Source organism: Zootermopsis nevadensis, unplaced genomic scaffold, assembly GCF_977971745.1.
Source record: "Zootermopsis nevadensis isolate Lab colony 2312 unplaced genomic scaffold, Znev_1.0 Znev_ptg000015l, whole genome shotgun sequence".
Classification (NCBI taxonomy): Eukaryota; Metazoa; Arthropoda; class Insecta; order Blattodea; family Termopsidae; genus Zootermopsis; species Zootermopsis nevadensis.
The window spans coordinates 7,100,040-7,112,885 of NW_028259147.1; the positions used below are offsets into that span (position 1 = coordinate 7,100,040).

General features: G+C 41.2%; 1 protein-coding gene across 4 annotated transcripts in view; it reads right to left on the reverse strand.

Moving 5' to 3' along the window:
* The window catches only part of LOC110831182 (uncharacterized), a 115,718-nt gene that overhangs the window by 33,219 nt on the left and 69,653 nt on the right, over positions 1 to 12,846 (reverse strand). Inside the window, exon 1 of one of the 4 annotated variants that reach the window (XM_087349172.1) lies at positions 9,589 to 9,651. The exons of the other annotated variants lie outside the window; for them this stretch is intronic. Within the exon in view, the coding sequence (XP_087205298.1) occupies positions 9,589 to 9,636 (48 nt within the window). The 5' untranslated portion in view covers positions 9,637 to 9,651. Of the gene's footprint in view, positions 1 to 9,588; positions 9,652 to 12,846 lie in introns of those variants that run through there. 4 annotated transcript variants of the gene reach the window in all.

Below are 12,846 nucleotides of genomic sequence, written 5' to 3' on the forward strand. Positions count from 1 at the left end.
AACCAATACAACTAACTCACCAGCTACATGCTTGCTTTTTGTTAGCTGGTCGAGTTGGTTGGTTTTGCTAAGTCCGCCTTTGTGGTTGCTTCATTAGTTTTCATTACCTCCCTCGGCTCCCAGTCGAAGCGTCGCCGCTGGCTCGCGCAGTTCATGTTTCATTAAAACGAGTCCCAAGTAACATGTAATAATAATAAAGGGAACGCGCAATCAATTGTGTTGCAGCGGGAACCACGTCGACGACAACCAGTGTCCCCCCCCCCCATCTCTCTTAGAGTTATTGTTCTCATAAATGTTAACCATTAGCACAGCAGTAATCGAGTAAACACGCTCCAACCCTTACGCGTTACTCTGGCTTCCGTGAAATTACACAGCAAAACTTTTGTTACATACCGGGAGATTCGAATTCGTATGTACAGACGTTTAGTTCAATTCAAAATGGTCTTGACGACGGTAGTTTTCTTTAAAACCACGACGTCTCAGAGGCTGGTTCTGTCTCCGTCTTCAGGTCTCTAGCTCTATCTAAGGGACCCAGCAGAGTAGGTACCTCTCACCCGAAGACGGAGACAGAACCAGCCTCCGAAACGTCGTGGTTTTAAAGAACAGACGATGGGAAAAGTCCTGACAATGATTAATTTTAAGAGGTTTAGTTATCTGTAAGCGTACGTACGTTACTGCCAGTTCCGTTCATATCCTTTACAAACTCATTATAATTCTGTCATAGGACGCTACATGTACCGGGGAAAAGTGTAGTTTAAATAACCCACAAATGAAAAAAGACTGAATCAACCACTCATTCAATCCATGCCGTTTCGTAATTCGGAACGAGAAATGCAAACGTTGAATGCGGTACACCACACATATTCTTCAAACTGGTTTTCTACACTAAATTGGCCATGCATAAAAATACTGTTATCAGCACTGATAGAACTTTACCAGTTTCGAAGCTAATAAAGATAAACCTTGGTATTTGTAGCTTTGGTGGGCAATGAATTCCCATATAGCACTGGGGCCGACTCCGAGTCGGTTAAGCAATAACTATCCCGTCAACCGGATAGTAAGGGATCGTGTCCACGTTAGTTGAATAAAACATATTTATTTGTGGGAAAAATACAAACATGACGTCGGCAGTAAACTCACCATTCATGCTGCCAAGACAAATTCAAAGTGTGTTATGTTAACATGTTAGCATAATTTGGTTATGAACTTAATATATTAGTAACCTCCCACGCAACTTCAGGCAAGTGTTAAAGCATAACGTATGAACTTTGCGACTGCTCGAAGTACTTTAGATATGATGTAGATAAGTGATAAACTATTAAAGTTATGAGAGTAAAAATGTTTTTCAGTCGTGTCTGTAACAGTTGAAAACAATTGCATCGTGGTGGTTACACGTTCAATTCAAAGCAGACTATCCAATTAAAGTTCCATTCCCATTACATATGAAGATACCACAGGCCAGCAGACACAAAACATTACAATTTAAGTAGTTGTAACGCCAGTAAGTTTTTTTACTTCCATCTCTTACAGTTTCTTTCGCCAGTTGCCTTCTATAACACAGTCAGGTCACCGCACAAAACTGGTCTTGGATGCTATTCGTATAAAAAAATGTATGCTCCAAAACGCCTTCGAATTTGCAAGTTTTGGGGAATTAATTTCCACAAGATTTTAGGTTACGAACACATTAAACAAATATTACACAACACAATGTCAGTTTGTTTTTCTCCGCCCACTAATACGAGGGTGTGTCTGAAACACTGTAGATCCTATGCTGTTAGCAACACGTCTTCAACAATCACATCTACATTTTATGTCACGAAGCCTTTACATTTCATGCACCGATGAACCGATTTGGGCTTATGTTGGACGTATATAAATGAAATTCATCATATAATTCTCGGTGTAGACCTCCCAGTACAAAGGAGTTTCAAATCAACTGATCCTGAAGACGAACAATGCCAACCGAAGAACAAATACAGTCTCCACATTATGCACTAGTATTCTTAAATTCGTAAGATAGTGTAGTTGCGTCATATTGTAATTTATTAAATTAAAATTAAATTATTTGGTTATTCCGTCAAATCAATGCCCTTCAGTTCCTTGACCCCAACCCCGACAACCACCTTTCACCTACTCCCCACTAGCAACCGCATTCAGTATTAAACCTTGATCGGATACGGTAATACTTCTGGATCACCTCCAGACACAACTGTGTTGTCTACTATTTCATCTCTGGTATGTTTATTTTACTTTCCTTTAATATTATTTATTTATTTATTTAATTGTTTTCTATATTCATCCATATTCATTAATGTTTCTTTGAATCATTTACTTCACAGACCGATGTAAACATCAAAAGCATCACTTCAAACAATAAAGTTGATCCATTATATGAAAATATCTGGACACGACCTCCAAAAAACTACACTACGAAATATTGTAAATAATTGTAATTGAGTTTTAAATTTAATATAATTTTACACCTGATGATGGTTTAATAAAACCGAAACATGTTGTAAATGATCCAATTGTAAATGGATTATTCGATATGGAACACAGCATTATATTTTAATTATTTTAATTATCTTATTTTAAATACATTGTGATTTGACGGAATAACCAAATAATTTAATTTTAATTTCTTAAATTCGTTCAAAGAACCCAAACACGAAAATTTTTGCCTAACACTAGGTCCGAAGTCGAATTGGAGGGATCCATATGACGAAATCGTTTAATATACCCCAAATCCCTACCTTGTAAGTGGGCGGATGACAAATACCAGACGTCACGTAACAGTTCATAATAACAAGTCCCAGCTAACGAATTCTGTACACGTTACTTATTGCGAGTCGTAGCTAACATTTCTGTGCACTTAATGAGATGGATCAAAAGGATGAATATATTTGGGATAATTATGTAACGCTTCACGAAAACCAGTGTTGCCATTACAATATCGTTACTACAGTCGAATCATGAGAAACTTCATTTGGATGCGCAGTTCACCTGCCACATTAGTTACGGTATCGCAACTTGCAGACAATTCTGTAACGTTTTTTTCTAACCTCCTGTTACTATAGCAACGCAGCCGGGTGGTTAGGAAAGAGCTGCTACAGTTGTAGACGTCTGTACGACAAATGCACACTTTATTTGATAGTTTTCGTCTGTTCCTGTTGCTCTGAATCTTCATCTACAGCCACGTTTGTAAATCAGCCTCCGATGAAGAAAAAGCTATGCTTAGAAAAACTAGTCGACCTAGTGTAGGCTTATGTACACTGTCCGGCTTCTGCGTGCAGCCAAGCAATATCCCTAAGATGGCTGTCTTCTGGGTTGTTGTGCTCTGAAAACTGGTAGGAATTTGAAGATTTCTGTCTTCTGGGTTGTTGCGCTGTGTAGTCTGGTCGATGTTTACAAACGTTTCAGAGGTCATACTGCCTCCGTCATCAGGGCGATAATCGCCATCATACTCACCGCCCTGATGACGGAGGCAGTATGACCTCTGAAACGTTGGTAAACATCGACCATACTACACAGCGCAACAACCCAGAAGACAGAAATCTTCATACTCATCGCCCTGATGACGGAGGCAGTATGACCTCAGAAACGTTGGTAAACATCGACCAGACTACACAGCGCAACAACCCAGAAGACATAAATCTTCATACTCATCGCCCTGATGATAGAGGCAGTATGACCTCTGAAACGTTGGTTAACATCGACCAGACTACACAGCGCAACAACCCAGAAGACAGAAATCTTCATACTCACCGCCCTGATGATGGAGGCAGTATGACCTCTGAAACGTTGGTAAACATCGACCAGACTACACAGCGCAACAACCCAGAAGACAGAAATCTTCATACTCATCGCCCTGATGATGGAGGCAGTATGACCTCTGAAACGTTGGTTAACATCGACCAGACTACACAGCGCAACAACCAAGAAGACAGAAATCTTCATACTCACCGCCCTGATGATGGAGGCAGTATGACCTCTGAAACGTTGGTAAACATCGACCAGACTACACAGCGCAACAACCCAGAAGACAGAAATCTTCATACTCATCGCCCTGATGACGGAGGCAGTATGACCTCAGAAACGTTGGTAAACATCGACCAGACTACACAGCGCAACAACCCAGAAGACATAAATCTTCATACTCATCGCCCTGATGATGGAGGCAGTATGACCTCTGAAACGTTGGTTAACATCGACCAGACTACACAGCGCAACAACCCAGAAGACAGAAATCTTCATACTCACCGCCCTGATGATGGAGGCAGTATGACCTCTGAAACGTTGGTAAACATCTACCAGACTACACAGCGAAACAACCCAGAAGACAGAAATCTTCATACTCACCGCTGTGAAAACCTCAAATCTTACATGGTAGAAATTTATCGACGTTTCAGAGGTCCTTGTTGCCGCCATCATAAGGGCGATCGCCATGATAACGGAGGCAGCATGCGCACGGCGCAACAACCCAGAAACTGCAACCTTGCATACTCACAGCCAACAGATCCTAAAATCTCGTTAAAAAAGAACTCTCGTCTTCTTTCAAATTAAGATTATCTAGCTTAACAGTAACTGAATACCATGGACACTGTCCCGTATTTTAGAGACATCACTGGGTCACAGCTTCACCTTTCCCTACCTCGAAAAGTGCAATGCATAATTGTAAACGAAGGAGACTGTTGCTTCTTCAAGGAAACTAACTCGGTTATGGGCCAGCGTAGGGACAGGAGAGAGCTAACAAAAGGAAGACGGGGTTTAAAAGCGAGGGGAGTGATAACAGGATATATATAAAAGGAAGATTGTGTCTAAAAACGTGGAAACAGCAGTCTGTAACATAAGAGGAGGGCTGGAAGAATATGAGGGAATATGGGAGAATAGGAAAAAGATTCGCCTTTCAAGCTGAAATCAATACATCTCCCCTCTTCAAACGGGGTGTTCCAAGCGGCGCCATAGCTGCATGATGTTAATTCTTCTCTTGCTTGCATTGTATTATTTGGCATCTACGATGCACTAGACTAGAAGACTATAATCTCACATCAGGCCTGTTATACAGGCGGTTCACTAAGTTGTCACAAACATTCGGAAGCCCACTTACTTCATGGAGTACAACAGCCCTTTGTGAGAAGCTTACAGTCCTCCAGACAATCACGACATTCTCTTGTTTTTTATGTAACCTGAAAGTACACTACTCTGTTCATAGGAGTCCGCCAGCGATCGCTACCGTGAGTCACTTCAATCCAGCCCACACATCACACCGTTCCTTTAAAATGTATTACATCAGCTAACTACTGGACCACCGGGGTGTAGTATTCAAAAGATCCCGGGCTTTATCGCAAATGCAGTCACTAAAAATAAATGGAAGAAAGTTATACGAAAAATCTTAGAGTACAGCGAACTCCCCGAAACGTCGAGCATACAAAGTATAACTCAAGTCAACGGATAATGCCCAACATAATATTCGTTTTATGAATCAACCACGGCCACAAACGTTTAGAGAATCAGTGTGTGGTTTGTTTTGAGAAATTTCTCGCACGGAGTTGACCCCAGCAAATCTACAATCCATCGTTTGGCGGATGAAAAAAGTATTTCAGGCCCGAACGGTCTACACTGGCCACGTGCCAGCAGCTTGCCTATTTCTGCCAGGATATTCCCCTCATGTATGCACAATGACATCATTTAGCTGTTTCAAATGCCGTGTCTTTTCGCCGCGTATTTATCTTGGCAGACCAATTCATGTGTCCGGTCAACATTAACAGCGGCTCTCTTTCGGTGGCACAGAGTGTTTATTTTTAGACACCTTCTCGTCATCACGATGTCCCGCGTTTTAAAAGTATGGTTCCTCACATTCCACGTGCCAAGTATTACCAGCGCATCTCACCAGCGTGTTGAATTTCAGAGTTCTGACAAAGAGGCAGGTTCGCGACCAGGGCAATCCATGTGGACAAAGTGGCACTGGGGTAGGTTTTTCTCCGAGTCCTTCGGTCTTCCCCTGTCAATATCATTCCACCGCTGCTCCATATTCACTCAGGTATCACCTGGAGGATAAAGAAAGGGCCTGTTACCGGCCCAGTTCCACAAAGACATAGTATCACATCATAGGAGGGGGAGATCTCAGAGTAAAAAGTGTTTACTGCTTAAACTTCCGGTGAACATAGCAAGATCGTTCTTGAAACGTTGATAGTTACTCAGCTGGTCCAGATATCTCTTTATTTTTGTAAAGCAAAGGTTCGTTGCCGTGTTTACAAAAGCCGCTAACCGACTCTTATCCTGAGAATTCAATCGGCGCTTTCACAGCTTACTTCTCTCAAAGATTCGTTTTAATATTATACCCCGGTCCTAAGTTACGGGCGTCATATTTGCTCCGACATTTGACCGGTCTAGGAGTAAAGGTAATTTCGTAATATATGTGTCTATGACAAGAGAAGGGCAATGTAAATGAAGTGAATTACAGCAAAGATATCCCACACTTGATGTCCTTAACAAGGCCCTGGTAGCATAGATGCAAATTTAACTGTTAAATTAAATGCACAACACAACCATACAGGATAATACAGGTTGGTTTCAGTTTTACACGCAACACTGAGAGTCAAAACAGGCCAAAATCATTACAAAAGGTTATAAAAATATTTTATAAGCAACGACAGGCCTAATCAAATGCACTTCTCTAGCAATCCTACCCCATCCAGTTCTCGGGCGTGTGCTGTAACGGAAGTGCTCTCATCTGAAAATGCGCACGCAAACAAGCTAAGTGAACAAAAGCTAACTAGATTGTCACGGTTTTGGGCAACGGACCGACTGCTTTTCCATCTCGGACTATCAGATATTCTGCACACAATGAGGAAAACGGCAACCGAATTCCGACCCCAAACGGATGTAGATGTAAATAAAATGTAGTACCGGAGATAATACCAACACTTTCCCGGGAGGTAAAGCGACTGAGGCATGAAGTTATCACTCACCTCCACCCAAGAATGTGTGGGATTATACCTCCACTCCCCCATAAGTCTTCATGTCGCAGTGTTTAAGTAAACACACCTGGGTTAAAATTTGTGCGTTAAGATATGGCAGGATTCATTCCACGGTAGATGACGCAGAAAGTGGCTGTAACATAATTATTTAAAGCATCGGTAGATACCGGGCTCGTTTCGTAATGTTTGGAATTTCTCAGCATAATCTTAATATCTATCTTTTCAAACGTGATCAAGTCTTTAACTGAGAGCCAACCGAAAAAAAACATTGGAAGGAATTTATTTGAGAGGGGTTATCACGGTTTTCGGAAAGGACTGTTAATTAGTTTATTCTTGAATCTTAAGATGGAGGCAGTACGTACTTTTGAAACAGTTTACTAGTACGGTATTAAATATCCCACTTTGTGGGTTGTAGGTAACCTAGTATAATGGTATTTTATTTCGACATTTTTCATTTTCTGTTATTCAGATTACACCAATTGTAAAAAATAAATAAAAATAAAACATTAAAACATCTAAAATTCAGTACCTTTCGGAGTCTAATCATGTCTGCGCCATCAGGTAATATAAGAACTACTAAAGAAGGCTCAAGCAATTTTGATGGCGAAGCCTAACCGGATTATTACTTGGAAGACGAGAAGACCAATATTCGTTGTGGAAATAAGGTCTGAGGCCGTGAGATGCATGCAACTGGTTGTAATAAACGTCTAATGACGGAATCCTCGGGTTCTACTACCATAGAGAATGTTTTGTTCATTCGTCTGGCAGCAAATCGACTTCTTCAGGGCGAAAATTTTTGCCACGTACATTCGATGCTAGGGAATGGGTCTGAGCCATAAAATACGCCAACATTCTAACATTACTTAATTTATGTTACAACAAAGAAGAGGCTTGGAGGGGCTACCTTTCACACGTACAGCTCCTTCCTAGTAATACAGCAAACAAAAGTAAGCTGGTTTATTAGAGAAGATGGACGTATTGTATAGTGTTCATTCACTCAGCGTCTATTACATGTGAGATTATGTACTGATTCGAGTCCTGTAGGTTAATAACTTATTAACTTCTTCTAGTAATTAACAGAACTGACCTATTACTCCACATCCATTTAGATCAGCAGCAACGCCATGAACACAACAGAGCAGAATTGTGGTTGTTAAATCACATTATATAAACAAGACGTCGGAGCATACCCAACCACATCAAAGCAGAAGAAACATTCTCATTTGATTCAACATTATACTTCTGGATCAACATTACGTTTATACAGTTTAATCCCAGCAGTATAACCAATTGAATAAAAATTTCTTGGATATTATCCATCGTCTAGTAAATATAAAACGTAAAACGACGTTTCGGAGATGGGACTCTATCTCCGTCTTCAGGTTCCTACACAGTTGGGCCCACTAGATAGAGCTAATCCCTATATCCTTGGTCTGGAGATAGGGATTAGCTCTATCTAGTGGGTCCAACTGTGTAGGAACCTGAAGACGGAGATAAGAGTCCCATCTCCGAAACGTCGTTTTACGTTTTATATTTACTAGACGATGGATAATATCAAAGAAAATTTTTATTCAATTGACTCTTCACCATCGTCAAGAAGTTTTAGATTTGAAGTATAACCAATGGTTACTTGTAATGAAGAAGTTTTATGAAATTTTAAACATTATTTGGACGAGCTGCCTTCAAAGGGAAAACAGTAATACAGTGATTACAAGTGCCTGTCCATACAAAATGAGAAACTTCCCCAAGCCATGAAGGCACTGGCCTACACGTAAACCGATTAATCTTACCACTACTAGATGAAGGTGAACGGTCATCTCCACGCTACATCGGTTTTAAAATCGGCCTGGTCGTCGAAGCGAACCCCGGCCATCCGGTCACTTCAAAGAGTTCAGTTAGGCCATTGCAGATGAGGGCCTGACCTTTTCATTTGAATTCGTTTTATACTGGAAGTAGACCCTATGGTTGATCAGCAAGTTGACCCCTTCTTGATGGCCGGTGCATACCTCAACCTGAGGGCTTCGATGTACTGTTTCTAAAGCAATATGACTTAAGTGACCGCACCAGACACTAGCAGTACGATCAACATACGCTGTTCAAAATGTTCTTTAGTACATACCAAGTTTCAGGAACATACAATACGCATGTACTCATAAAGACACGCACACCATGAAGGTTTTATCTCGCCTTTATGAAGCAATATTGCATCCTTAGCAGATTGTCTGCGAAATGCAACGAAGCACAAAATTCTCCCGTCTCACTACACCAACCATTTATCTCTCGGTGAGAATGAAACTGCTTTCCTTTTAACCGTCAAGTTCAACCATTCACATAAAATGGTCTCAAACTGCTGAGGATTTTATGTATATGTCCCGTTCCCTGATGGTCTAGGCGAAGGAGTTTTAACGACCGTTCAAAATGACGGAACGAATGGTGTAGCACGGGTTATTGTTATCACGGTCTCATGCGCAAATGCTACACATCTCGTTCCGAAACATTGCCTGTTTACGATGTAGCATGAAATACCTAACACGCGTAAATTATGACTTATAATGACAAATTTACACACACATTTTATACAGTGACTGTGACCACGTCTGCCACTTACTGTCCGTCCGCGCAGAGAATTGACTCGACCTTGAACTCCTGACGTCATGCTGAATGCTGTCCTGAAAACATTTCTCTGTAAGTACTGCGACTTTAACAGAAGATCAGTTTTTATTTCTCACTCCTGGCATTGAATGATCTTCCTTAAGCTGTTTATTTTATAAACTGTAAAATGCATTACAAATATATATAGGCCTAGAGCAAAAGTATAATGAAGTACGAAAAAATTAAACGTAGGTATACGCGCACGAACACACGATTTCACAACAACACGTAACTTGGCGTGTCCTCACACAGAAACGGTTGGAATATAGATAAAAATATTACAAGCGCGTTACGCTAGAAAGAACAATAACTAGTTTTGTTGTGTGGATATGCTTCATGTCAAAAAAAACAACGTTTTCGATAAGATATATATTAATACATTATAAAACGGTCCCGCTTAAGCACGTCGCCCATTAATTCCGGGTTCAAAAGTTTTTCGCACCAATTCCACGCGAAGTAGCAGTTTGTTGCAGTGTTTCGACTACGTAATCACGGCATAAAGTACAAATATGAGGAACTGAGAAAACCCCAGAATTTTCGAGAGGAGGCAGTAGCAAATTTCTTACTGCAGCTTGTAGATCATCATCAGCCTGAAAGTATCACGAGAAACCTGTATGTCTACAGACAGAGAGTCCCTAGCCAGAGATCGAACCGAGTGTCTCTTGAAAGTCGTCAGGTCTTCTTAATAAACTGTCCTGCGAGAAATCGAAAAGTGAATACCAATTTTAGCCAATTCAGCTAACTGATACAGGTTAGATGATGACCGTCTTCTGGGTCGTTGTGCCGTGTAGTCTTGTAAAAATTTATCGACGTTTTCGAGGTGCTTGCTGCCCCATCATCGGAGCGAAAAATCACTGTTGAACAAATATTTGGGAACCGACTACTTCGTTCACAACTCTAAGATGAACCATTCCGCGGAAACATTGTCAATCTACACTTTCACATTTAGTTACTCCAATAAACATTTTCTTCCTCATACATCTCCCCTGAGCTCTCAACTCTAAATGTTTATAAATCACAAATTTGTACGAAGTTCTCATTCTCCCCCATTCGTGCTAAATCTACTGCCCGTTTCAACTTTGTTAATTGAATCACACTATCAGCATTAGGAAAAGTTTAAAACTTGTGTTTTTCCCTCAGATGCAAGGATGTAGAAGAGTACACAATGGCTGCTCACCCATTAAGTCACTTTGGGCAGAGCCCCACTAAAAAAAGTAAATTATCATAGTTCAGGTTGACAGCTTATACATATGGGTCAATACAGATGATTATAATTAAAGATCTGTTATGTCCCAAAACGCTATTAGTCCAAGAAGAAATGCCCCGATATAGAAGGGTGTTTGACTGGGGAGGGGGGGGGGGTTGAGGCGAGGAAAGGGCCCTTGCAGAGAGCGCTTGAGAGAAGGGGCATGAACACGGGGGGTTATCATCCAGCCAGGAAAATAAGCATTTAACATATTTCCATAAATTTGTATTAAGTATTTCACTAGTCTTCATTTTTTCATCAAGACTCCTACTTAATTTTTTTAAAATGTCGTAACAATTAAAAACGTCTTAGAATTTACGTTAGTTAAAACGACTTAAAAATTCTTTTGTCATAACGTTTGTTTCCCCATATACTGAAATCGCTGTTATTTGTACCTGACGACGTTCGAATGAACTACAATTTAGCAATTGTTATAATTTTTTCTTCAGAGGTGATCCACCCGAAAAATAAAACCCGAGCCACCTCTGATTACATGAATCTTCGGCGACGAGGTAAAACTTTGGGGACATCAAATTCATTCGCATGAAAATCACCACGATGCTTACTGGATTTGGGAAGGAAATCGTTGAGCCATCCCATCATAGATTCCTCTTCAGCTACTTCCCTTTGTTTCGCTTGTCAATTAATTGGATGTAGTGCATAAGCCTCTAGTCACTAGAGGGATGTTAGGGGATACAAGGGGAGTCTTTACGAGGTGCTGAGTCACCGCAAAAGGAGATGGAGGGGAGGGGGTGTACAGTAATAGTGTGATAGAGAGAAGGAACAAGGGAGGAATAAGTAGCCCGCAAATTGGCTCACTTAGTGAAGTGGCATACGCAAAGCGCTGCCCGAGAAACGTCCATTCTCTTACTTAGACAGCCTAGATTACAGAAGAATGGGGCATAAAATGGGTATATTAGACAGATGAAAGAAACGAATGCGCTTGGGTTGGCATCATTACTCATAAAGTGACAGTAACAAAGAAAGGCTATAAGCAACAAACCACACCGTATTCCGAAAAGGGACAGCGGTAACTAGCATGCGGGGGCCCTCAAGTCTCCGGCTAATAAACGGAATGGTGAGAACGCGTTCTGTTAAAAGAACGGTTTCGTTTCTCGCCACAAAACGAATATGTTTGTGATATATACAGTTCTTCGAAACGATTCAAAACCAGTACGCAGGAGGCATAAAAGACAAGTGGTAAACCCATTCATTTAAGAGAAGTCGCTGGGGGAAAGAATGAATTCAGAAACTGATCATTGCTGTTGATAGTCTTCTGGGTTGTGAAGCAATGTGAACGTGTAGGTGGGTAAAAACATCTCAGAGAAGTACTGCCTCCATCTTCAGAGCAGAAGATGGATGAACAATGTTCCTCAGAGGCGCTGGTGCCCACCTACAAGGCCACGTGGTGTTACAACCCATATCACCGCCGTGAGAACCCCAAATCTCAACGCTTACTGTTACTCGATTAAAAGAACTTATTTCATCTGTGTAGGATCTGAAGTTTTCAAGGCGGTGAGACTGATGATGGCCGTCTTCTGGGTTGTTGGGCCGTGTATTCTGGTAAAGGTCCTTGCTGCCTGCATCATCACGGCGATCGCCCGGAGAGAAGACAACCATCCGCGTACTCACCGCCGTGAAAACCGCAAATCATACCGAAACAATTTTCGTCACAGATCACACCGTTTACTCTAGAGCAGAGGTTCCCAAAGTGTGGGGCGCCCCCCTGGAGGGGAGGCGAGTGGTTTTCTGGGGAGGGGGGTGTTGTTTGTATGAAAAACTTTTTTTAACATCCATTGCAGTTTAGTTGGCTTACAGTGCTGTATACTCATAGCTAAATTTTATGTCAAATCTGTTTGCTTGCACTTGTTCTGGAAGGGAGGCGTGAAATTTATGAAATGTTTTAAGGGGGGCGCAAGGTATAAAATTTTGGGAACCTATGCTCTAGAGGAAGACGTTCAAATCATC